At 41.5% G+C, this 25,985-nt stretch overlaps 2 protein-coding genes across 5 annotated transcripts; both read right to left on the bottom strand.

Annotated features, from left to right (window-relative positions):
- Positions 1-1,425: 1,425 nt before the first annotated feature.
- Positions 1,426-7,337, bottom strand: LOC108244437 (T-cell surface glycoprotein CD3 delta chain). 2 transcript variants are annotated; one of them, XM_017430646.3, is made up of 7 exons: positions 7,207-7,337; positions 6,800-6,860; positions 5,160-5,186; positions 4,863-5,030; positions 4,564-4,707; positions 1,888-1,946; positions 1,426-1,785 (listed from the first exon to the last, which is right to left on the bottom strand). In XM_017430646.3, the coding sequence occupies exons 2-7, from the start codon at positions 6,834-6,836 to the stop codon at positions 1,735-1,737; spliced, it is 486 nt and encodes a 161-aa protein (XP_017286135.1). In that variant the 5' UTR covers positions 6,837-6,860; positions 7,207-7,337; the 3' UTR covers positions 1,426-1,734. The 2 variants fall into 2 exon arrangements, with proteins under 2 accessions (XP_017286135.1, XP_017286134.1); XM_017430645.3 differs by having other exon boundaries at positions 4,863-5,033.
- Positions 7,338-8,270: 933 nt separating this feature from the next.
- Positions 8,271-19,530, bottom strand: LOC108244438 (transmembrane protein 25). Of its 3 annotated transcripts, none has more exons than XM_037974066.1 (9): positions 18,966-19,530; positions 17,018-17,132; positions 16,053-16,403; positions 15,667-15,957; positions 13,774-13,905; positions 13,635-13,668; positions 11,983-12,092; positions 8,905-8,991; positions 8,271-8,804 (listed from the first exon to the last, which is right to left on the bottom strand). In XM_037974066.1, exons 2-9 carry the CDS (start codon positions 17,094-17,096, stop codon positions 8,731-8,733), a joined length of 1,158 nt encoding a protein of 385 aa, XP_037829994.1. In that variant the 5' UTR covers positions 17,097-17,132; positions 18,966-19,530; the 3' UTR covers positions 8,271-8,730. The 3 variants fall into 3 exon arrangements, with proteins under 3 accessions (XP_037829994.1, XP_024864981.1, XP_037830000.1); XM_025009213.2 differs by having other exon boundaries at positions 17,018-17,135; XM_037974072.1 differs by lacking the exon at positions 17,018-17,132 and having other exon boundaries at positions 18,966-19,526.
- Between the last annotated feature and the right edge of the window lie 6,455 nt (positions 19,531-25,985).

Here is a 25,985-nt window from a genome sequence, read left to right on the forward strand (position 1 = left end):
AAACTAACTGAATAAAGTCGGACTTTACAGGACTAAACTGGTATTTTGATATATTTTTGTGTGTTTTTCACCCAGTGTGTCTCTCACTTCTATAGGACTTACTGTTTTCTTTCAAATCCCCCCCAGAGTGCACACACCCAAACCCTCATTGACTTTCATTGTATCTGAAATCAGAATTTTCTCCTCAAAACTTAAAATGAAAGGGTTTATAACCTGTTATATCACCTACATAAAACACTGTAGACACATAAAAATCGACATGTGTGCCACTTACAGTTCAGGATCTTTTTGAATATGACTTAAAGTCAACTCGTCCTCGTTTGAGGCTCACCTTTTAGCCTGTTTCTGTCTGTCTGTCTTATTAAAGGTGCCAATGCTTCAGCATTAAAGCATCCTATTCAGCTGTTAGTCTTCCATTTCTGTCACAATCTTCAGTTTAATATTCCTTTCACAGGTTTGGAAAAGTGATACAACCAAACATGCGTCTCTATCAGGAGTGGGTTACGATCTTTGGCAGCGGCACGTTCAGCTTAATGTTGCGTCACACACTGACCTTTGAAGTCCGTATATACAGATCATTTGAAAACTGCTGCAAACTCTTTTGACTTCCACACATGTTTAAACATCAAAACATAGGCGTTTTCCACCCAGTGCGTCTCTCACTGCTGCAAGAGTTCTGTTTCTCTTCTCAGATCTCCTCAAAGTGCAGAATGCAAGCATCCAAATTCCTTTTGTCTTCAAAACTGTAAGAGCACTGTCATTTCTCTTATAAAAAAAATACCATAGACATGTACAAATCAACGTGCGCGACACTCAGACGCTTATGCCACGTAAAGTTCAGGAACTTTTGTTTTTTAGTACAGCTTGTAGCTTTTGCGCAGTGACTGACTGAGGCTTGATTTCAATTTCTAATTTCTGTCTTTTTAGGAGGACTGTCAGGGAGTGACAGACACAGGTGTGTGGTTACCACGGTGACACTGATGCATCTGTAACATTTATCTGGATCTTGGTTCTCTTTAAACTTCTTATGCAGTGCATACATCAAAATAACAGCATTTTGTCAGCTTAGATTATTAGAAAAATAAGCCCCAAATTCCTGTTGGGTTTTACAGAAAAAGTTGGAATACTGGACATTAGTTGCATTGACACCCATTTTTTTTTTTTTTTTTTTAATAGTTCTATTTTGGTCATATTGTTGGTCAATTCTGGGCCAATCAAAGGATCTGTTCAGGGCTTTCTATCTACAGTATAAATGTAAGATATAGCAGAACCTTCAGTGTATTGTTGACTATTTATAGTACATTCTCCAAACTACTTATATAGCATTGAAAACACTGACGATAACAATTTTCTTTTTTTAAACCCAAATTCAGTAGTTCGGCCATTTTCATCTCCGGTAAAAGCCTTACAAAAAGACAGAGCAAGCAATGTTTACCAGGTTTTAATCTTGAAAGATAAAGGTCAACAGAAAAGTTGCGAAAGAACATTACAAAAATCCAACTTCAAATCCTAAACACACTTTGTTAATAAAAACAGCAACACGATGGGCATCGCGGCGACACGTGGTCAGATGGTTCCGCTAAAACGGCATCATGTACAGCAAGTTAGGCCGGCGTGGAGGAGAAAATAAGCTACACACACACAGGCAAAGAGCTGGGCGTCAGGGAGCGGAGGCCAGACAAAATCCTGCAGCAGGAGGTTCGTTTCAGCGGGGCGGCGGAGTCAGACTCCCGTCTAATTTGAGAGTTTATCGTACAAGTCTCTCGGCTGTTTGTACCTCAGTCCCTGAGTTAGGAGAGGCGGGAGAGAAAAAATGGTTGTTTTAGTTTTCAAAGCGCTACAACTGAAAGACCTTTCAAAGTAAAGGTTTTTGGTGTTTCAGCCTACCTGGTAATGGTCGTTGCTTCTGCCCGGTTCATTAAGAATCAGATTCTCCCTGTCAGACCCTGGGGACAGAAAATCAGACTTAAAAACAAAATAAACACACAACCTCCTCTCATCAAGATGTTTGAGTGAAATTTCAATCTGAACAATGAACATCTTTTGAATCTGTCATCAACAGATTGGCATATTTTATTCGTTGCAGGCAGCTGCTAGCATTCGAGGACGATGAATTGGAGCCACATAGAAGAAAACAATCCAGGATGATGATTTATTTTTGTTTGTTTGCTTCAGCGTTTCCAGCTTAAAGTTCAATTGCTGAAATTAAAGACAAAATATTATTTTGAGAAAGAGTCAAGCTGTTGAAAAAGAAAGACTAGAGCTCCAAATGTAAGGGCGAGGAACCGGAACTGATTACGCTCCTGATCCCGACTGTATTTGTCCTGGTTTTTTAATATTATTGTAGCTGAGAATTATGGGTCAGCTTTTACCGAGTTAACTACAAAACAACAACACGTTGATTTATCTTGACCCGGTTCGATGTGCGGTCTTTATTACTCCCACAGCAGCAGAACATCCTTCACAAGAAGAGTCCCAAACGTATACAGTAAGTGTTGACCTCTAAACACTCTCTAATCGTCTGAAGCTTATACTAATTGCCTGCATTATTATTATTTATTTCCATTAGTAAAACTCAAACTGCTGCCTTAACCAGGAGCTTTGAAAAGTTATTTAGAGGTTGTGTACAGCTCCAGATGTAAGTTGTTTTATATGGTAAAAGAATGTCTTTTTAATTAAAAAAAAAACTGATCTAAAGTTTAAAATCACTACAAAACATATGGTTGTGATGTTTTGTTTCCCTTTTAGTCTTTATTTCGCTGCAGCATCTTAAATGTCAAAACTCGAAAACGAAACAGAAATCTTCCACCTCTAATTTATTTTCTTCTTCTAGGCCATAACACCGTCGTAGTTGTCTGAGACATTTTCAAAAGTGCACAAAACTGCTTAAAATTGCAGCAATCTTCCCTTTTTTTTACCATAGTCCGCTGAACAAAAAGGCGATCCAATAGGTCTGAGTCAGACTCGTGTTTTCTTTAAATAAAGGTGATACACTGGTAGATGACCTGCACAGGTGACAGGATGCTATAAGAAGATGAGAACTTGCTTTATTATACAGTTTGGGGGGGAGGATTTTTTTCTTGGAGTATATATTATTAATAAAACTGAATATCCCTTTCCTGAGCCAAGCTACTTTCTCAGACCTGCTTTTATAGTATAAGTACACAGACCAGTCATTGTCAACAACAATAAAAAGAAACATCTGAATACACAAAACATTTAACATGATACAATAACTCGTCCTTTTAGTGGTACTGTCCAGTTTTCTGACACAATAACCAAACTTATTAAATGTGTCAAGTGAATTGACACCTGTTGCAGTCAAGTTATGAAATGTAAAAGTTAAATCAACTGAATTTGTTTGGAAAATGTTGACATGTTTATAGAAGAGGAGCCATTGGTTTGGAGAAAAATTGAACCACAGCAACTTCAACAGTCTTTAAGGGTGTCATTGAGTCATTATAGGCTATTTATTGGTTCACCTCTTTGGTTCCTGGTGACAATAAAGAATGAGTCCCAACTGCTCCATTATTTGGGAAGTTGAATGTGCAGCTAAGAAATGCACAAAATGGTTACAAAAAAAGAGAAAACAATCCGTTTAATTTTTTTTTTTGTTGTTGCCAAAGAGGTTATGTTTTCGGTAGTGTTCCACCGTCCGTTCATCTGTTTGCAAGATTACTTAAAGAGTAAAGAACAGATTTCGATGAAATTTTCAGGAAATGTTGTGGTTGTCGCAAAAAAAAAAAAATCCATTTTGGTGGTGATCCGGATGATGATTTAGGATCCTACAATTTTTTAATGACCCTATGGCCTTGTCAGAGGCTCGCGCTCTCCGATTGCTTTCAGTTCTCTGTAGTTTGATCTTTTTCTGTCTTTAATTTAAAGTTCCTGCTGACGGTAGCTTTATATTTACAGTACGTTGAACAAAATGATCATGGATTTCTAAAAAGACACCGAAAAGCACTTCTCGAAGGGCACAAACCTCCGCTAAGGCCATAGGGTCATGAAGAACCGAAGGGTCCGGATCGCCACCAAGCTTTAATCACTTGTGTTCGGTGGCAACCCCGACATTTCCTGAAAATTTCATCAAAATCTGTTGGTTAGTTTTTAAAGTAATCTTGAGAACAGACGGACAGACAAAACCAACTCCAGCAAAGACATGACCTCCTTGGCGGAGGTAAAGATTGAGTAGTTTGTCCGAATAATCAGAATGCAGCTAAACCAACCTGATGAGGTAATACGTGCGAGTTATTCTAGGGAAAAAAAAGATGAGATTTATGCAAAAGTGAGCTAGGGGTAAAGTAAGTTCACTTGCTGATCAAGCTTCATGTTAAAACAGAGACTGTACCATAAAACCCGAACCAGTGTTTTCATTGCTAATTTATGCTGCTTTATTTGAATTTTTTTAAAGTTTTGGATATGTTGGTTTTAAAATTGCTGACCTCAGCTTATATATATATATATATATAAAAGCTCCAGCCAGTGGTTACTGAAGAAAAGATTTAAAGTGTAGAGCAAGACAGGAGTTGTACTGAGACAGACAGACAGACAGACAGCTTTTACTTTTCTTGGTAGGAGCGGGTCGACTGGTCTGACTTTGGGAAGCGATGAGATAAACAGCCACTCCAACCACAGCTGTGGCCACCACGTTTCCAATCACCAGGCCTACGATGGAGGGCGTATCAAGCTCCACGCAGTTGTCACAGGCTGGACAGAAACACACGCATATTCTCGAACACGGGAGTCATGACACGTTTCCTAAAGTTGAAACTAAACTACAGGTCAAATAAAAATTCACAATGCAGAAATGCAACTTTGATTTATTTAAACTTGCTCAATAGAAAAACTTCTGAAGCACTTACTCCGAAATTTTACATAAATTGCTGAGTTGTCTTCACATTTGTACTCCCCTGAGTATTTATCACTGTAATTCAACGTCAACTCTTTGCCATATCCAGAAATATTTTGGCCGTCAGCACAAAACAGCTTAATTCCATCTGCAAGCTCCACTAACTGTATGCCAGATTTTTCTGCTATAGAAAAAAAGACATTAAAATTAAACACAAAAGGTTTGTGCACTTAGAGAATTAGAGAAATGTTGTTATTTTTAAGTGGAATGAAAACTTCAGTGTATCATGCATACTGCTCAGTCTTCTTACCTTTTTTCTCTTGACAGCTGACATAAACTGCAGGAGAGATTTAGAAAGAAACATTTAATTAAACTGGCAAGCCATTTACTCACACAATAATAATAATAATAACAACAATAATGTAGTTGGTAGGGAGAAAAATAGGAAGAGAAAGGATGGAGTTAAAATAATAAATATTAACAAACTGGGTGGTGATTTTATTAGGTAATAAAAAAAACTAGTCTGTGGATGTATTCGCCTTCCAGTTCCCTTCATTAGTTGGAGAAATAATTAAACCTCTTGTGTACAGTTTAAGCATCAGGTCCGCTCGCTGTCTGGCCTCAGGTTTTTTTAATGACTGTAGGGTCTGTAATACGACTAACCAAGAAACTCTCCAAACAGATTACAGTCACGCTTTTCTGCAGATGTTGAAATGATTGTCGGGTTTCTCTGCGTCTCACCAATAATTTTATTAGCAAAAAGAAACAAAGAAAAAATATGGTGTATATGGCATCAAACCTGACAGAGGTAATAATAAAAAAAAAATTAAAAAACTATATTGGAAATGTGATGCATCCACAGTTCAGGTCCACTTTAAGTTGTTGGCTCTATGAAGCTTGGCTTAGGGGGGCAGAAACTAGTTAAAAGGTAACAACGACACAAATAAATAAAACACCAAAAAAAGGGTTGTAGTTTGTTTTTTTTAATGCATTTAGGAAATTTCCCAAACATGTGGAGGAAGCTGCTCCAAAAACAGAACTTATTGAATAATAAGAAGAAAAACAGAGAAATAAAATTCAACTTTTTGGTCCTTAATGAAAAAACAAAACTAAAACGTTTGTAAGCCCAGCATTTGTTTTTAATCCAAGACCACCATGTTCGCAGCATTATGAAGTATGGAGGTGGCAGCATCATGCTGTGGGAATGTCTTTTTTTTTTTTTTTTTAAACAAAAACTGGAAATTAGTCAGAACAGAAGGAGATGATAGAGCTATATACAGGCAGATTCTCGAGCCCTTCGGTTGTTGTTTTTTTAACTTAGGTTTACCTTTCAACCTTGAGTATGCAACCAGGGCAACAGTTGAGTCGCTTAAATGGAAGCATTTAAACGCCAAAGCTCAGGTTATGTTTCCATTTCAAATCTGTGGTAAAATAACCTAAAGACTGGTGTAGAGTCGGAGTGCTTTTGCCTCGAGGAGTGAGCGAATATCTTGGATGTGGCTAACAGGATTGCAGCTGTAGGTTTTCTGGTTTCATTTTTGGGTTCATCTTTAAAAATATGCACTTCCTTCCAAAATAAATAAATAAATAAAAAGCAAGCATGTTGGTTAATCAAATTATTTCCAGCCCCTCTAACATTTCATCTCATCTCCAGCTTGTAGGGCTACGTGGAGAACAAAGTGCTCGTGTGGAAACATGACGCCAAGATAAATCTTATTGTGCGGGTAGAATATCACGGTGTAATAACTGATCTGAGTAAAGATTTAGACTTTCAAATGAGTGTGGATTAATAGTAGCGGGTGGTTTTCAGATTAATCAGATGTCAGACTTAACACGAAAAGCACCTAAACCCCCAACTGAGCCGCTTTAAAACTCAAGTTACTGATGCCAAATGTTTGGTTTCATTTGGGTTTTATGTCATTTGGAAGAAGAGCAACAAGGAAGACCTACCTGTCAGCGTCCAAAGAATCAGCAAGGGATATTTCATCGTGTCGGAGCTCCTGGATGCTTTCTGATGAGAGAAGGAAATACTCTGAGAGTTCACCACAAGCAACAGCAAACAGACTCCGGAAGAAACCGGAAGGGGGGCCATTTTCTGCGTCTCGTCAACCATTTTATTCTTCTGAACCACAACAGCTAACTCGTGACTGAGGACAAGATTCTGGCTGCCGTTACAGGATGTTCATTTCAAGTAACCAAACGTAGAAACACACAAACTTCAGGTTTAGTTGATTAAAAAATAAACACACATTCATTTGTTTCTTTGGGGGGTGAAGTTGTAGGGCGTACAAAACGTCCTGAAAATGGGTTAAACACATTTATGATTCTACTTATTATTGGAAAAAAAAAGCACTGACCTTAAAGCTGAGTGTTGCTGAGTTTTCAGCCTGTTTCTGGCTGCTGTCGAAGCGCCTCCGTCTGCGTTTGAGTGAAAAGGAAGTTAATGTGATTGGTTTGTCGTCGATCTCACCAGGCACCAGTTATTTTTGCCTTTTATGTTCGACAAGTTCAAATGAATTTTTATAAACTGCAGTTAATCATCATTGGCAACGCTGTGAATGCAGGACTTTTATTTTTTTAGTAGTTGGATGATCTATAAGATGTAGTAATACTGCTTTGTTCGTTCATTTAAACAAAAATACAACATTTTGTGCATTTGCAACCAAAAAAAACCAACTGATGAACTGTCAGTTCATCGTTCAAACACACTAGGACTTGATATCTAAGGTTCAAATAAGAGTTTATAGGCAACAAAATAACTGCAAATCTTGTTTTTTTTCCTTTCCACATTTCCATTATTTAGTTTCTCATCAAACCCTGAGCAACAGTCAGACTAAAACCAGTGATTATGAAGATAAAGTGTTGGGTTTAGCAGAAATGACTGATCATTTTTTTCCCCCACATTAAATGTTGTTATGGAAAACGTGTGCCGGTAATGAGCAGCTCCATCTGGTAAAACAAAGAAACAAACACACCCCGTGCTTGTTCAGATGAATATTTCAATTCCCCATAAGTTTTAAATGCCCATCCCCCACCCCCTGTGTGTGTGTGTGTGTGTGTGTGTGAGCGCCAGGTTGAATTCCCTGTTCAGCACCAAAGCAGTAGCAAAGAGAGAAACCTAAAGTAGAGACGAGCTCCCACAACACAATTCTGCTTCCTGTGAGAAAAGCCACAGCAACCTGTGACCCAGAGCGCACACCTGGCGCGCACACACACACACACACACACTGCTCTTCTGCACCTGCTTTTAAAAGCTTGTCTTCCTCGCCAAATGCGACAATGTTTACAGACACTTTCTACTTGTTCTGTGTAAGAAACGCACACCGCCCTCCTAACTCACATAATCCATATTCACCGGTTTATAAATCCACTGCACAGCGCCCCCTGGTGAGCAGCAGATCGACACGGCATGCTTAGCAAATTCGTTGCATACAATCTTAGCATCTTCTTTATTAGACTCCTCTTTTATACACATATACATATGCATACAAATATACAATACAAGACATGTTGCATGTCCATAAACAGTTATATCATCTATATTTACGCACCACCTTATTTCAGATATTACTTGTCAAAACGTAACAGTCTGCTGTTAGCGCAGAGCAATAAATGCATTCAGAAGAAACGACATTATGAGCATGAGGTTACAGAAAATGATGCGACGGGCTCTGAATGGTTGAGACAACGTGTCAGCAGCGCAAACAGGTTGGTTCTGTGGATTATAAAATAATGTCCGGCCTTCAAAGTTGGGATATAATCTGAGACCTGGCTCCAGCTTGAAGGTGATGTCCATTGGCCTGAGTGGCAGTTGTTTGTGTTCCCTTTGAGTCGGCGCCGTTGTTAACAGTGTTTCTCCATGCACATACGGTAGATGTCAGTCAGAGCCAGATTTCCTCACTGCTTGTGCTGTTCACTTTATAGATGTAGCCCACCATGGGATATCTGGCGAAACCTGGAGGCAAACCACATACACACATCGTGCCGTTCCTGTGTCAAGACATTTCAATTCGTCGTGCGCAAACCCCAACAGGTTCAGAGTTTTACATTCTGACCTCTCGCTGCGTAGATTAAAGAGAGATCTTCGTCGTCCTCCTCTTTTTTGGCCTCTCCCACTCTGTTCTTCTGGGCCGCTCCTCGAGCTAAAAAGCGTGGAAACAGGAGCGAGTCACACACATGACCACGCCATACATGGGGGGATGGTTTGGGGGGGAAATGCAGTTTGGTAAATGCAACTGTAAGCCGGAGCATTTGTTCCCAAACATTTTTTTTAGAACAATCATCACCTCAGAAAACACTTAGCCCTCCTTAAACCACCTTTATGACAGACATTAAAAACCAGAACCGCAAGCTTCAAATGAATATCTGACAGAAACGAGTAAACTGGATTTGTTGTTGAGAACAGCATCATATTCACTGCGCTCTGGGCTCTTCCCCTGCCTCACAACAAACTGCTTTGCGAGCAGCTCCTACAGAGCCTGTGCAGCCTGCATCAAATAATCCCAAGTTGTTCGCCAAGCTTCCCTTTTTACTTTTGTCCGATGTTTTGTGATTCCTGTTAAAAGTGGAATATTTTCCTCTAAAAATCAGCGGAAAAATAGCAATCTCGTGTTTGGCAAAAAGGCTGTATCATCAGGGGACAAACCAAACCTGTAACTTCATCGTTTAAAAACCGGAACCGAGTTCCAAATGATTAGCAGCAATTAGAGGAAGTTGTGAGCCGGGTAGGTCGCTATTACAGGTTGAATGGTTTAGTGAGGTCCTCAGATTGGCTCTGCTGGGGTCAACAATGGCCCTAGTGGAGCTCAGAGATGACAATAAAACTATATTTTTCAGAGGAAATATGAGTAAGTCCTCCCATCTGTCTCTCTCCTGGGGTTCCAATATGAGGTGCATCCTCTCGTTGCCTAGGTAACCGTCTCTCAGTCCCCCATTCAGTGACGAAATGCCTTTTTGATGCAGCTTGCCCGGACCCATCTACCCACCGAACGTACCTCCACGTGCTCCTAACTGCCTCATTTCTAAAGTCCTGACGAGGTTTAACAAAGAGTCACCTGTGGAGGTTTGGAGCAAAGCACAGTCCGGGTTCAAACTTGGGAACTCAGTTTCTAGTGTGGTAAGATATGGAGATAAATTAGTCTTTAAAGTGTTCACAAAAAGGTGTGCAAGATTTATATGTGTACACTAAGATCCACAAGCATACAACAAGATTAACAAATGCATTAACCGCTTTTCAAACGTACACATTTCTCTCCAGTCCTTTTCTCCAGCAGTCACTGTCCGAGAGGCGGGGGACACCCTGGACAGGTCGCAAGTCCATCACAGGGACACACAAAGACAAACGAGACAAACAACCATTCACACTCTAATTCTCACGTAGGGACAATTTTAGAGTTCCCAATGAACCTGACATGTATGTTTTTGGTCTGTGGGAAGAAACTGGAGCACCTGGAGAAACTACTCATAAAAAACTGTCAAATGTACGTGCACGAATCCCCTGCTGCGTGCTAATTAGTCAATACAAGCGCCTGAGACTTTTAGACTTTCTTCAGGCCCCAGATTGACAAATGTAATGCTGTGTTCAAGACCGGCGAAAAGCTGGGACATCTGCACCCAGCTATCAGACATGGATAGCACTTTTATGAATCTTATTGTACGCGTTGGTGAATACTTTTGAGACTCATTTATCATCATGGTATGACTTTCTTTATCCTATTCTTTATCTGAGAATACGTACAATATGTACTATGTTAACACTGTGCTAACCGCATGTAGCTGTATGCAATGTGTGGCAAATTGACATCCATCATGGCGGAATAAACCGTCTGTAAAGACTTCGCTGACGATGTTTAGGAAGCCACTGGCACAGCAGTCCATTGCTGACCCCTTCAGTTTCTTCAGGGTTTCTGAAAACATTCTTTGTTGGACTTTTGAGTTGAGTTGTTGGAGCAAAGACTGAAATTTGCTTGAACCTCTTGTTTTTGGTGGTTTCTTTGATTAGCTTTCCATCCCAGCTTATTTTATGGCAGTTCATTACCTTCTTCAAAAGGGAAAGTTTGGTCACGTTTTGTCAAATAGTTAATGGATAGTACCTTAGCTGTGATGTCAGTCATAGAGCACAGATTACGGAGAAAAGGGCGCAAGTCTTTGTCCAAGCAGGGTTAATAGCTAGTCAGGCTTTTTCAGGCTTAAAAGCCAACTCTGTTTTAAAATTTATATAGCATTGTGAAACAACCCTTCATTAGCTAATGCTTTATGACTCATGTCACAGCTGATGAACTACTAACTATTGAGAACTATCTGACAGAACATCACTGCAAAATACGACCAGACTATTCCTTTAAAGAGGTACTACCAGTGGTAAACCCTTTGATATCCTTGATGCTAAAGCAAGTTAACCACGTCGTAATCTAAACATTTAAAGGAAACCAGATAAACACTCATTAACAGATACAATCATTTTAAAGGTGTGTGCATTCTTTTGAAGTCCATGAATAAAACTGATCATTAAACAGACATCTATCCTATATAAATTTCACCTCATATTTCCACATGTTAGAAAACAAACATATTTGTGATTTAGCCATACATATAAGAGCAATAAAACACTTTTTTTTCTTTTAGCTGTGAAGAATAATGCATGAAGACTTTATTAACACTAAATGTGTAAGTTTAACGTCATTCTACCGACAGAAATATTGATTATTTTCTGAATGTAATTCGGAAAAGTTGGGATGCTCCATGAAATCCAATACTTTCACAAAGGCTGCAGATTATAACATGGAAATGCCACTAGGGGGCAAAAATAGCTTTTAATTGAGTGTAAAAAAACAAGCAACATATCTGTACTCACTGATTGAATTTGCCACTTTATTGTGACACACTTATTAACTTATCAGTTTAGTTGTCATGATGATATATTTGATCAAATAATCTGTGCCCTCACTGTGTTTTCAGCTTGAATGTTTTGTTCTTGTGTCTTAATTTTCAAAGTACTGCACTTCACTTTATGGTCTGCATTTTTAATATTTTCCATAGTATGCACAGAGATAAAGTACTAGCTGTTTGTTGCACCTCTAGCCTCTTCCGTCTAAGCTTTTGTTGTTGTTGTTGTTGAAGCGGAGGAAACTTACCTCTTCTCAGAGTGCTGAGGTCGTTGAGCTGCATGTTGGACGGCAGAGACATGTTCTCGCGGCGGATGTGGACCTGATCTGCTTTGTCAGTCTTCAGATTTGCTGACTCGCTGTGTGGACAATATGAAGAGATAGTAAACTTGGATCAGAGGCGGTATTGATCTGTGGAGGGTTGTAGTTTTCGTAGGAGCATAAAAGAGCTTTCAACAGTGTTTTCTTTCATTCCGCTAATGGAAGGAGACGAGACGCGGCGTAAAGGTGAGCCAAAATTGCCTGTGGGGTGTTAGAGAAAAGTAAAAAAAACTATAATAATATTTGCTACAATACAAAGTTTGTAATGTAATTAACAGTGAATCAAAGGGATTTTAATCCCGCACAATTTCCAAGTTGATTTTAACATGCATTATGGAGCCTTCAATAGCTGTTTAATACATTATAGCTTTCCAAAAACCTGATATTGTCAAACATTCAGTGTGTATGATGTGCTAAACTGCATTGTGATCCCAAAAGGAACAGGCCAACAAGGAACATACCTAATCCTGTTTGTTTTTTTAATGAAAATGTTACACATGGGGAATTATGGTTGTTTTGTTTTTTATTTTGCTTGCTTTATAGTTTTGTGTGGTGTGTTTATGTTTGCTTTATAGTTTTTGCATGTTTTGTTTTTCTTTTGGCGTCTTGGGCGCGCTGGGTTAAGGAGTTCTGGGGACGAAGAGCCGGTAATTAGCTGCACGTGCGGAAGCTGATTGAAGCCAGGATATAAGGGAGCCTTTAGGAAAGGGCGGGGAACTAGGTTCCGCAGGTGACGGAGACGGGCATGCTGTGGAGCGAGAGACGCGCTGAGTCCGCACGCCAGGCATGGAGCACCGGGAAGAGAGCAGATGGCCCAATATAAAGGATGAGGGCAGAGGTGGACCTCTGCCCGCGCCTGTGAGTAGCGCTCTGTTTTGGTCAGAGAGTAGCTGCGTAAAAGACGCCTTCCGATGGGGGCGGGGTCTTGGTGCGGGGATGCTGGCGTTCTCCTGCTTCTTTCTTTTAGCTGGATCGAGCAGAGAGGGGGCGTGGCACGCCTAAGTGCGGAGCAGGGCTGGAGCGTCGCGGAGCCAGCTGTGGAACTGGCCAGAGGGTGCGCTACAGAGTGATCGCTTCCACCAGAAAAGCATAAGAAGAGCCCGACCTGCAATATTTGACTGGTGACGTGGAAAGACAATTCTGGAACCTGGGATTTTAAGAAAAGAAAAGACGATTGGTTTTAGTGTGTCACGATTAAGTTGACCTTTTGTTTTAATAAATCATTTTATTACGTGCCTGCTCCTACTGTTTGGGCCTTTAGTTGCTTGCCCCTTGTGTCAAGGACAGAGTCTGCGGCCATATTGGTCACAAAAAGATAAAAAAAAAAAGATAAAATGTCAATCTGCCTCTTTAAATATGGCAAAACCAGCTGGTTGGCTGAACTAATACTGATAAACCTTTTCATCCTGCCACTCACTCAGATGGTAGCTTTCGCCAGCAAAATCAGTGTTCATCAGTCTTAAAAGTTCAAAAAGTGTGTATCTATCCCTATTTTTCCTACCGACTGAATTTCCACCTGTCTTCTTGATCTGTGTCACTTGCTCTGTCAAAGATTATTGAACACTGATCGGATTATTTACCTTTTCGTAGTCATTAGAATCTCCACGGGCTCATCTGTAACACAAGGAAGGTGTTTTAAAAACGGGCTGAAGCAGTGACAGCAGTTCAAGCTACAAACAAGTTTCCAGCTTGTTCCGTAGAAGCGAACTCCGTTCTCACCGATGGACTTGCTCTTGTTTTTGTGCATAAGGCAGAGAACTATCAGGCTGAGGATGAGGAGGGCCATGAAGGCCATGGCTCCTCCAGTGACTATTCCAAACATGGGTACCTCCACACGAGACTGCAGGAACTCTGCAGAGAGAAGGAGGTTAAAAAGAACAATTCACATTTTGCAAAATTTACATTTACTTCCTCTTTGAGAGGACCCAATGGTTAATGTGTATCACCAATAAAATGGCAGGTTTAGTTCAAGTTAGCTCACACACACAAAAGACAGAGAAAATATAACAACAATCACTTCTACACTGCTTATTAAGAAAGTCCAAAAAATATATTTATTGTGAAGTTGCAGATTTAGAGGTAGACGTAGTACTTAATTTAAAAAACAAAAACGATTTAAAGCCTAAAAGAAGGGCAATAATGTTTTGTGTCTGTCTATGTGTGTGTGTTCCTCTGTCTGTCTGGTACCAAAATATCTTGTGAACTACTGAACAGGTTTTAATGAAAGTCTCAAAAAATAATCACTAGTTGTACTGCAACTGACTGACGTTTGGAGTCAACCCAGTTCAAGATGTCTGCTACATCTAATCAACCCTGGAAAACACAAAAAAAGGCTATAAATTTAGAGATGTTGCGCTAAATTTTGGTGTGGTAGTAGCTGAAGGTCGTTTTACAAATCCTACTCTGAGCATAACAGCTTGCAAATATAACGTGAGGTTGTGCATAATGTTATTTCCAGGATCCGACCAAAACGGCAAACATTCTGTCATTTCCAAACAAAAGGTGAGCTTAGTTTCAAGTTCTGGCACCAAGCGATGTGATTCTTTCAATTGCCGGTAATAATAAGCTTTTAGTTTAATTTTTTTTAAATTTTATTCTGTAAAAGTCTTTCTCTTGGAGAGCAAGAAGAATTACTTGTAATGTTTTAAAGGATGTAATGTTATAAAAGCTAAGGGGACAAGCTAACTAGCTGCAGCTGTCAGCCAGCTAACCACTATATCACAGGGACGCATCTTCTGTTGGTGCCACAATCTAAATAACAACTTTGGCATTTGTTGAAATTTCCACAGAAATATATTATAAAAAAATTGAAATTTTTTTTGTGATTAGCTAAGATAAAAAGCTTTGATAGTATCAAGAAAGCCAGAGTTACACTTGAATGCAGGGCCACGTTGAGGAGCTCATACTGTAGTATGGAGTATTTTGGTAATGAGAGACCCATGCTATCTTGAATTACACCTAACAGATGTTTTTTTTTTGTGAGAAGCGCTGACACTACCTCTGTAGTGCTCATTTTACACACCTTCATCAGACGGCTGAAGGATAAACTCACCCCCACCACAGCCTTTCTGATCCTGCTGCATCCAAGATCTGGCACAGCTTTGTTGAGAAGACATGGCGACTATGAGAGCGAGTCACCTTATTTAACGCTAAGGGATCAAAATATAATGTTTATACAGCAAATGTGCATCTGTGACTTCACCTCTGATACCTAGTTTTGGTCTAGGGTCAGAGGAGACTCGTTCTCTTACTGTATGTATTAAACTCGCAAGTTTTAGATAGATGTTATAAACTCAGAACAGCTATGACTGTTTTAGATTGACTATAAAAGATGCAATAACTAACTGCTGTTTTCATTCACACCTCTGAAGCCTCCAGATCAGCAAGCTGACAGCTTCTCTGCTTTTATAAAAAAGGTATTCTTCCTACCTGCTGATGATTAGGGAAGCCGCTACAAACCTTTTTAATTGGAATAGAAGCAGTGAGAATGTATTTTTGTGGAATAAATTTTGATGCTGTGAGGTTTGGTAAGGATTGGAAGAGGTACTGATTTATCCAGAAGTTCTGAAACGCCTGGATGAAGAGTTTTATTTAAGGCGTGCGATCACTAACCTGCCAGAGTGAGGTTGCTCTGCACCGTTCCCACACTGTTGCTGGCGTTCAGTGTGATGTTCCCTGATAAACGGCTCAGCGTGACCCTCAGCGTGTGATTGGTCAGCCAGGGGTAGCTCCGTGAGTCCAGGATGAGGAAGTCGGAGGTGTTGGCCACCTGCTGGCCCGACTGGTCGACGAAGGTGATGGTGGCGGGGGGGTTGGAGCGAACCAAGGCAAACAGGACCAGGGAGAGGCCGGGGTCTGAGGTTTGACTGTAGTGGGCATTTACCCTGAGGATCTCTGGCTGGACTGGGACACAGAGGACAGAAGCAGCTTTACCGACTCTGCCAACTGAAACAAGATGGGTCTACTTACAGTGCCTGAAATGTCTCACTCAGACTCACACTGGACATTGAGCGTGACCGTGGCGTTGTAACTTTTTCCCGTCCTGGGGTTGGACGCGGCGCACACCAGCTCCTTGTCCCACTTCCTGGCTTGCAGGGCGAAGGTGCTGTTGCGACGGCCCCCCGGTCTCAAGACCTCGGGATCTTTACGCGGCGTCGGCGTCAACACCAGACGGCCCCGACTCGGGGGCGGCTCCTGCTGCTGCTCGCCGTTCAGGTACCAGGTCAGTAGCGGCGGGGCTCGGGGATCCCAGCCGTCTGACCGGCAGCTGAACGTGTGCGTCATGTTCTCCTGAAGCGTCACAGCTGCCTGCTGACGCCCGTCAATTTTAGGAGCGGGCTCAATCTTACCTGTGGTTAAGAACAAGTGACATTACTTTTTGATATCACATTTTCCCAAAATTTGAATGACAGGATGTACATCTACAACTGATTAACTTTTGGAGCCAACCCAATTCAAGATGGTCACCACAGTCAATTTTACAGCTACTGATTTGGTGTGATAGTAACTAAGGGTCATCCTCAACTCACTAGATCTTTGTTAAAACCTCTGTTACTAACTGTTGAGAGTCTGTCTGTCTGTTAGCGAAATATCTAATGAACCACTGGACAGAATTTAAATAAACTTTCAGAAAGTGATCACCGGATTTACATATACTACTGATTTGTAAATTCAACATGGTGACCAAAGCAAAACCGACTTTAGGAAACTGAGCGCTACACATTGCTTTAAATCTTTGCCTAAAATTTTGATCTAAACTGTTGAAGTCAGTCCTGTTTGTTGGCCAAATATCTCATGAACCACTGAGCAGATTTCAATGCGGTCTTGTGGGGTCTTCAGTTTCTTTTTTTTGGTCAAATATGCGGTGGTGTTTACCAAGAGCCTTTCTCTGGTTAAATTTCAGTGATTAAGTGAAACAATCATGCATCGCATTCAAGTGTTGAGCTGCTGACATATGTCCTACCTGTCCAGGACAAGGCCAGTGTGTTGAAGAACACAACAGCTGAGCCTGATGTCCACGTTCTGACACACACACTCTCCATACTGGCCAAAGCACCCACACACAAGCGCACATCTACCTGCTTAGACAAGAAATTAACTCATTTAATCAAAAAAATGTAAAAAAAAATCTGGTTACACATGGTTACACAGAATTACATGTGCTGTTTAACTGCATTACCCCAATTCTAAAATAGCTGGGTACGTTGTGTCAAAAACTACAGTCATTTTTAATTTGATGGCAGCAACACATCTCAGAAAAGTTGGGCCAGGAACAACAGAAGGCTGAAAACGTAAGCGGTGCGGATAAGAAGCAGCTGGAGGAGCATTTTGCAACTAATTAGGTGAACTGGCAGCAAGTCAGTAAGAGGAGTGGGGATAAAAAGATTTCCTTAATGAAAATTTGGGAAGACTGAATATCCCTTCATCTACAGTTTATAATATCATTAAAAGGTTTCAAGAATCTGGAGAAATCTCTGAGCTCAAAGGTCAAAAGGCTGAAAGTCAATATTGGCTCCCTGTGATCTTCGGGCCCTCAGGGGCCCCTGCATTAAAAACAGGTCTGATTCTGTTCTGGACATCACTGCATGGACTCAGGAACACTTCCACAGATCACTGTACCATCCACTAATGCTGCCATCCAGATGATGTTTTTATGGGGAGGTCTTGCATATTTCAGCAAGACTATATTAAACCTCACACTGAAACCAGTCCAGCAGCAGGGCTTTGTAGTAGAAGAGTCCGGGTGCTGAACCGACCCGCCTGCAGCTCAGACCTCTCAGAAACTGAAAACATCTGACACATCATGAAACAAAAAAATCAATCAAAGACTCAGGACTGTTGAACAGCTAGAATCCTCCATCAGACCAGAATGGGACAACATTCCCTCCAAAACCTCCAGCAGCTGCTCTCCTCAGCTCCTGGATGTTTACAGACTGATGTTCAAAGAAGAGGAGATGCTTCACAGAGGGAAACATGGACCTGTCCATACTTTTTGGAGAAATGTTTCTGCCATCTAACTCAAACATTACCTTAATAAAAAATAGGTACAATTTTTTCACTTAAACATCCAATATGTTTACTATGTTCCATTAAATATGTGTTTAGGAGTTTTACAAATTATTGTGTTGTTTTTATTCACATTGTCAAAATGTCCCAACTGTTTGGGGGGGATTTGGGGTTGTAAAACAAAACACCTAAGCTTGCCCGCAGTTCAGAGTCAGACCTGACTACGGTTGTATTATAGTGAGCGACTGGCAAGGAAGGGGAACGAGAATCTGAGAAATTTCCACTTTTGCTGAGGTGGTTTTCATACTGTAGTTGTGCAGCAACAACACCGGAGCTGCGTGAAGATCGGAGTTTTGGAGAAATAACTCTGATCAGAAAAAAAAAACAACATTCTAGCAGGATGTATACACATTGGAGGAACTTCCACAAAGGGGAAAAAAAAGTATGTTTAATAATTTACTGCTCCTGTGGCTCTGCAGAGCAGGGCCTTTATCCAGGATAAAAACAAAAGCATTCCCAGGCCTGCTTGGATCAATGTGCACACGGAGTCAAGAGCAGGGTTTAGTAATCTCCCTGTGTGGGTTGTGTGATCTGTGGGAGTACCGTGAAAGGAAGGCAGGAAATGAGCCATCGATGCAGCAGCACACGGAAACTACATGTTCACTAACCACATAAAGTCCTCCGACACATGCGTACGAGCGACGCTGACAGCTGCCTGCGCTCTGGATGAGGGTGCCTGACGCTTTGTGCCGACGATCGGAGCAAATGGATGGGTCGTGCAGAATTATGCATGTCAACACAAACAGATACGTGCCCCCCCCCCCCTTCCTCGTCAGCCCGCATGCAGGTCTTTGGGCCGACGTTCAGAAGAAACGAAGCCTCACATGACAAACGCGCGGCAGTACCTCAGTCCTTCGCGCGGATTTGGTCCTGATTCAGCCTGCAGGAGCTCCATGGCAGAGAGGGAGGAAGAGGAGGAAGAGTGAAGGAGAGAAGGAGGGGGGGATGACAGCGGCGAGATGAGAGGCAGCCTTTCCCTGACTCACTTGCTCTCCCATCTGCGTACGCTCACACTCTTACACACACACACACTCGTGCTGGCTCTCTGCAGGACAGTAGCAGCTTCCACTGGCTCGGCTGACGCAGGCGGCCGTGGTGTCGCCTCTCCGAGGGAGGGAGAGAGGGGGTGAGGAAAGGAGCAAAGGACTTGACAGGGAGATGGACGGGGAGGAGGAGATAAGGGGGCTCAGGAGTCGTCGTGAGGAAAGATAAAAAATACACAAATAAAAAAACAAACAGCTGGTCTGGAGGAGGAGAGGAGGAGGTTCACTGCAGGTCAGAGGGGGAAGAGCAGGAGCAGGAGAAGGAAATAATAAATAAATAAATAACATTTGTGTGAACGGTCTCAAGTATTTAGAGAGGGAACAGTCAGTTCTGATGGATCACCCGTCAGATCCATCTGCTATACTGTAAGAAACCAAGGACCTGGATTCACAGTGTCTGAGCTCAGCTATTAAAGGCTGAAACTCCTCTGCAGTGCAGCTGTTCAGACCAGAGCAGCAGCACACAGAGACACAGAAACAGAGACACAGAGCCCTGCAGCCAGCAGGAACCCAATGGGAACAAGAACCCACTCACACTGTGGCTTACACCGCTTACAGTTAAAACTGATTACTGCCTGCCTGCTTGTGTTTGTCTTCTTTTTCTTTCAGCTGTTCTCTTTTCAGGTGTCTCCACAGCGACTAGTCCTCCTCCATCTACTAATGTCTTCTGTGTCCTCTGTCCTCACTCCAACTACCTCCATGTTCTCTCTAACTGCATCCACATCCCTCCTCTGCACATGTCCAAACCATCTCAGTCTGTCCTCTAACTTTATCTCCCAGTCCTTCAACCTGTGCTGTGATGACCTCATTCCTAATCCTGTCCATCCTCGTCCCTCCCAAGGAGAACCTCAACATCTTCAGCTCTGTCTCGGGTCTTTTTGTCTCCAAACCAAACAACATGGCTGCTCTCACCACTGTCTTGTAAACCTTTCCTTTGACCACAATGTCATCTGCAAACAATCTGGGAATTCTTGCCTGACCTCATCTGTTAGTCTGTCCATCACCAGAGCAAAAAGGGGCTCAGAACATATCCTTGGTGCAGTCCCAACTCACTATTGTCCTGCTGTCCTCATACATGTCCTGTACCAGTCCAACATACTTCTCTGCAACTCCAAATTTCGTCATACAACCCCACAGCTCCTCCCTCGGTACCCTGTCGTATGCTTTTTCTGAATCCACAGAGTCACAATGAAGCTCTTTCTGACCCTCTCTGTACTCCTCCATCAGCAACTCTCTCCCAGATCTTCATTGTGCAGCTCATCAACTTAATTCCCCTGTAGTTGCTACAACTCTGTACATCATCCATGTTCTTAAAGATTAGCGCCAGCACACTTCTCTTCCATTCCTTCGGCATTTTCTCACTCTCAAAATGCCATTTAATAATTGAGTCAAAAACCTCACTGCCATCTCTCCTAGACATTTCCATACCTCCACTGGTATGTCATCAGGTCCAGCTGCCTTCCTGATTATCTTTTTCAAAGCTTTCTGAACTTTGTCCTCACTGATCATTTCCACTTCCTGGGTCACAGTTTTTATGACCTCTACTCTTCTTTCCCTTTCATTCTCTTCATTCATCAGCTCCTCAAAGTACTCCTTCCATCTTCCCATCACCCTGTCCTCGCTTGTTAGAACATTACCATTTCTATCTTTAACAAGCCTAACCTACTGCACATCCTTTCCAGTCTGACCCCTCTGTCTTGCAAGTCAATACAAGTCCTTCTCTCCCTACTTATTGTCCAGCCTCTTGTACAACTCATCATACGCCTTCTGTTATGCCTTTCCTACCTCCCTTTGCCCTATGTTGCATCTCCCTAAATTCCTGTCTGCTCTCTTCAGTCCTCTCCCTGTCTCATTTCTTCTTGGCTAACCTCTTCTTCTGGATAACTTCATGCACTTCACTCTTCCACCACCAGGTCTCCTTATCATCTATTTTCTGTCCACATGACACATTATTATGCCTGTCTGTTAGCAAAATATCTCAAACCACTGAATGGATTTGAATGAAACTCTCAAAACGTTACAACTGATTAACCTTTGGAGTTAACCCAGTTCAAGATGGCTGCCACAGCTAAGCAATCTCAAGAAACAGAAAAAATTGCTATAACTGGGTCGATTTTTCAGATACAAAGTTCAAATTTGGTGTAATAGTAGCTGAGAGTGGTTCACAACTTATATTCTGAGTGCTGATTGCCTAACGTCTGTGCTTAAACCTTTGCCAATAAATATTCAAGTTAACACTGTCTGTTAGCAAAATATTTCACATACCACAGGACAGATTCTTTCAGAAATTAATTATTAGGTTGACATCTGCAACTGATTATCTTTTAGAGTCAACCTTATAGGCAGTGGCTCAGGAAGTAGGGGCTCATCCTGTAACCAGAGGGTTGCCGGTTCAAGACCCCGCTCCATCTGTCTCAGCCATTGTGTCCACGGGTAAGACACTTGGAATTTTTTAAAGGCTTATTTTAGGTGACAGTACTTGAATCTCAAACAGGCCCCAGTCTGACTAGCTCAACTCTTCAATTAAAACTTCTTGCACATTTTTCTGACCGAGATCATTCCAGTTAAAAAAAAAACCAAAACTATCCTTTTAAAGTTGGGAAGAGACAAAAGTGTAGAAGCAATTTATGCTACGTTCCAATTCCCCTTGGAAATTGGATCTTGGCTTGACATCACAACCACCTTAACCGTGTTCCAGTTGCAAGTCGTAAAACAAGGATGAGCCAAATGTAATCAGGCTAACTACAGTCATCATTCCAAGCAGATGACGATGTATTTTCTACATTCAAACACAGTGGCAACATGAGGTTGCAAAGCACTACGTGCGCAACGGATTTAATGAGGTGCAAACGGGCGAACAGCTATCACAGGGCAGCCATTTTGAGGATGCCATTGCTTACGACTTTCTAAATCAGAATTCCAGCTTCAGAGGGTGTTCCACTTGATTTTTCACCGAGCTGTGAACTCAAAAAGTCAAGACTTCGAAGACAAATAGAACACACCTTTATTGTACCCTGAACTGAAGACGAGTTTTGCTCTTCTAACGCAAATGTGATCGTTTGACAAAACACCCAAATACACACTTCGAAGCACGAGGGAGTTATTTGTGAACTGCTATAATACAGCATTTTTAATCATAATTAAAGTCATTTTTCCACAACCTAGTTACCTTTTTTTTTTTTTGTTAAAGTCGACTCTGGACACATCAGTCTGGTTTTAGCTGCATTCAGAGCTTCCGCCTCTGATCTGATCTGTCTGAGGGACGTCTTACAGCTCAGTGTCCTGAGCGCCAGGACATTCAGTCACTGTGAAATTCACCGATTAGATTTCCCAATTTCAGATTTAGTTCGGTGTGCTGCAGCTTTCCTTTTAAATACACATTTTTCGAGTAGAAATAGCTCACAACCTTAGGTAAAAATTAGGGGGGGACTGACTGATACTGAATATTTGAGATGGGTTTTAGTTTACTTGATATAAATTTGCAAGAACATTAAACCAGATGATTATGTTTTATACTCTGCCCAAGTGGGTTTGCTGGTTCACTCCCATCTTCAGGATTCTACAAAAAAAATCTCTACAGATCTGAAGACTGAGGTTCAGATTCTTCTCCTTTAGTCCAACTGAGCCCAACAGGATTTAGCTCCAAGAACAGAAGCTACGATGGCTATCATAGCTTTAAAAAAAAAAACTCAGTGAGACCGATTTAAATAAAGCAAGTAACACAAGGAAAACCCAAGTCAACCTTTTTAAATTATTTATTTATTTATATATATTTATTTATTCATCTCAGTTTGGTTGATATTCTTTTTTTTATTTTATTTTATTTTTTATTTTTTTTAAATCATTGTTGTTGCACTTTAGTATTTTTGTACCCAACAGAAATTAACATGAAAACAACAACAGAAAAAAAGAATGAAAAATTGAACTGATAGATTAAAAACAAACGAAAAAATAAAATAAAATAAAAACAAAACAGGGATTTAAAGCAGAGAGCTGGCTTGCTGGGATGGAGAGAAACGACAGAAGTCAGGGATGGAAGAGCTGGGGCAGAAAAGAACAAAAATAAAGAGAAGAAGAGCAAAAAGAACGTGAAAGCAGCTTGTTTTATAACTTCGTGCAGTTCTTTAAATTCCCTTAAGTGGTCCCTTCTTCTACGCGTCTGCCCCCGCCTCCTCACACACACACGCGCGCGCGCGCGCACACACAAGAAAACAAGCCAGCCACATTGGATTAGACGTGTAACGTTTCTGCTTGTAAATGTCTTGTTTCCGACCTGGTAAGTAACATGCTCATTTCTGTCCTCCAAAGAACTCGCTCTTCTCTCTCCCAAACCTCTTTGGGTTTGGTGTAAACGGGCGAGAGGAAAACCAGGAAGTTGGATCTGAAAGAGAAAAAAGAACGAGAGCCGACGAGTCTTACACATCAGTGTGGGCCCCACTGCACTGCATTAACCTTCCTGGCTCTGAAGAAGGGTGGATGTTGGTACAAAGGAACTGCAAAGCTGCGTTTTATAAAGTACACCGTGTGCAGGCGAGTATTGTATACAGTAAGTCAACCGTGCAGCCATAGATTGTGATTTCGGACCTGTACAATCACATAACAGGAGCTTTTCTTTTTTGAAGCAGCCAGATTTGTTTCTATATCCAGGTGTACTTTATGTCGGACGATGGACTGAGCTGAAATCATCAAAAAGAAAAGGAAAAGAAAAAAAATCAAAACAAAAAAAAAAACAAGATAGGGGAGGTTCAGTCCTCTGCGGTGGTCCCGGGTCAGATGCGAACCTTGGATCTGTTTGCTGCCGACAGATTGAAACGTCTCACTTGAAACAGTTGGGAGGCGCGTCCAGGCCGTACCCAGCAATGACCCGGACGATCACCGTCCGGCCTCCGCCTCCTACATCTTAGATCGGAACAAAACCGAGGCGGAAAACCAGGCGAGGGGAGAGCAAACCAAAAGGAAGGGGTAATTGTTGCTGTAGTTTTTGTCCGAGGTTGTCAAAAGTAGCAGAGTTGGCTTGGAAGGAGGAGGCGGGGGGTGGGGTGGGGGGTACATGTCCGTAAGGCGCCGTCTTTATCAGATGTAGCGGAGGATGATGGGAGAATCACATCAGACAGCGCAGGAGGAGAGAGAAAAGTGGGTCCGTCCGTCTCCACGTTCGTGACGTTTAGGATGATATGTCAGCTATTTTACAAGTTATTCCCTTGTTTTTCTATCTCTTTTGTTGTTGTTGTTGTTTTTGTCTTTGAGTGTCGAGTCTCTGTAGCACCCAAACCAGCCCAGACGAAGCCCAAAGCCTGACCCTGTATAGCCTGCCAACAACTACCCCGGTAACAGAAAACAGGCCCAACATCAACAAGAATGACAGTCACAACAACATTGATTGAAATGATCCTTTTAAAAAGCAACACGAAGTCATTGCTCTTCTCTTATTCAAGTGTCTCAATATAATATTAATAATAATAAAATAATAAGAACAATCTTTTTTTTTTTCTTTAAACGACAGAGCACCTTCTCCCTGTCCCTCTTTTGGCTAGAAATCTCAAGATTCATAAAGCTAAAATAAAAATAAAATAAAGACATTCATAATTACAAACAATACCAATTAAAAATAAAGCCTCCCCGACATCTAAAAAACAAAAACGGACCAAAACAAAACAAAAGAAAATAGATTAGATACAGAAGTCGTAATAGCGTTCTATACATGGCGTCACTGTACAAGGAAAGGAGGAAATGTCTGGTAAAACTACCCACAATGCAACACACTGTCACTGACGGGTAAAGAGGATGGAGAACACAGCGAGGAATAGAGGGAATGCATGTGATGCCGTCGAGCTGCGCCCACCGAGTGACGAAAAGACCACAGAGTCGATGACTGTTTGAGCAACGGGAGAATTTAAAAAAAAATGAGAAGGAAATAGTTGTAATCGGCACGAATTTGGGATGACTGGTTTACAAACTTGCAGAGGAAAGAAGTCAAATGAATCGGTGTAATTCATGAAGACGACTCGAATCCAGGAGCAGAAATGTCGATTTGCAGTAAACACTTCATTGGCATTTTACGTAAAAAAAATCGTATTCTGCAATATAAAAAACAAAGCGCTGACCAATTTGGTTGTTTAATATCTCCCCGTCTTTTAGCTTGTGTAGCTGGAATTGTTTTCACGAAGACAAAAAAAAAAGAAAAAAAAGTGCACTCTGGTGTGCACTGACAATGTGATCGAGATGCTGATTCACTTAAGGATGACAGTAACACATGTATAGTGCAAATAAAACACGTATAAAAGTGTTGAACTCGTCTTGCGGCTGAGACTGACAGCGTTTCGTTTTAAGGTTCGCGAGCCGGGGGTGGGAGGCGCCGACGCCTTTTGTCACGTTTTTGACACGGGTGCATTCCCTCTATTCGGGAGCTGGAGAAGATTTGGAGGGCAGGGTAGTGAAGCACGGTGAACAGCGTGACGGAGAGGAAGGAACCGCTCGGAGCAGCGAAAACCGACAGGGGGAGGGAGGGGGGGACAGCTTGAACCGAAAGTGCAGAGTTACTTAAGTATTCGAAGAACATTGTTGTCCTCCTTGCAACGCAGAACTATTCCTCCTTTAATTATAATATTTATTAGAATAAAACATCTTTTACAGAAAACAAGAGTAACCATATTGACTGTAATGCCTACATTAACTGTAAAAATGAACTTTAAATAAAATAAAAAAATAAAACAATAATAATAATTAAAAAAAGAGCTGGTTTGTCCTGTGCGATGTTACTGCGCTCCATCTTTGGACAGAGTGATTTTGGTGCCCGTTTGGGCCCCTCCCCCCCCCAACAAA

This window comes from Kryptolebias marmoratus, linkage group LG2, assembly GCF_001649575.2.
Source record: "Kryptolebias marmoratus isolate JLee-2015 linkage group LG2, ASM164957v2, whole genome shotgun sequence".
NCBI lineage: Eukaryota > Metazoa > Chordata > Actinopteri > Cyprinodontiformes > Rivulidae > Kryptolebias > Kryptolebias marmoratus.

Bases quoted from the DNA above. Each gene is read 5' to 3' on its own strand.
- LOC108244437 (XM_017430645.3), bottom strand. From the start codon at position 6,836: ATGAAATATCCCTTGCTGATTCTTTGGACGCTGACAG. The intron at 5,187-6,799 runs GTAGGTCTTCCT...TCTCTCCTGCAG, and splicing joins GATTCTTTGGACGCTGACAG to TTTATGTCAGCTGTCAAGAG. The intron at 1,786-1,887 runs GTAGGCTGAAAC...CTCCTAACTCAG, and splicing joins GAAGCAACGACCATTACCAG to GGACTGAGGTACAAACAGCC.
- LOC108244438 (XM_037974066.1), bottom strand. From the start codon at position 17,096: ATGGAGAGTGTGTGTGTCAGAACGTGGACATCAGGCTCAGCTGTTGTG. The intron at 12,093-13,634 runs GTAAATAATCCG...TTGTCCACACAG, and splicing joins ATTCTAATGACTACGAAAAG to CGAGTCAGCAAATCTGAAGA. The intron at 8,805-8,904 runs GTCAGAATGTAA...GTTTGCCTCCAG, and splicing joins TTTAATCTACGCAGCGAGAG to GTTTCGCCAGATATCCCATG.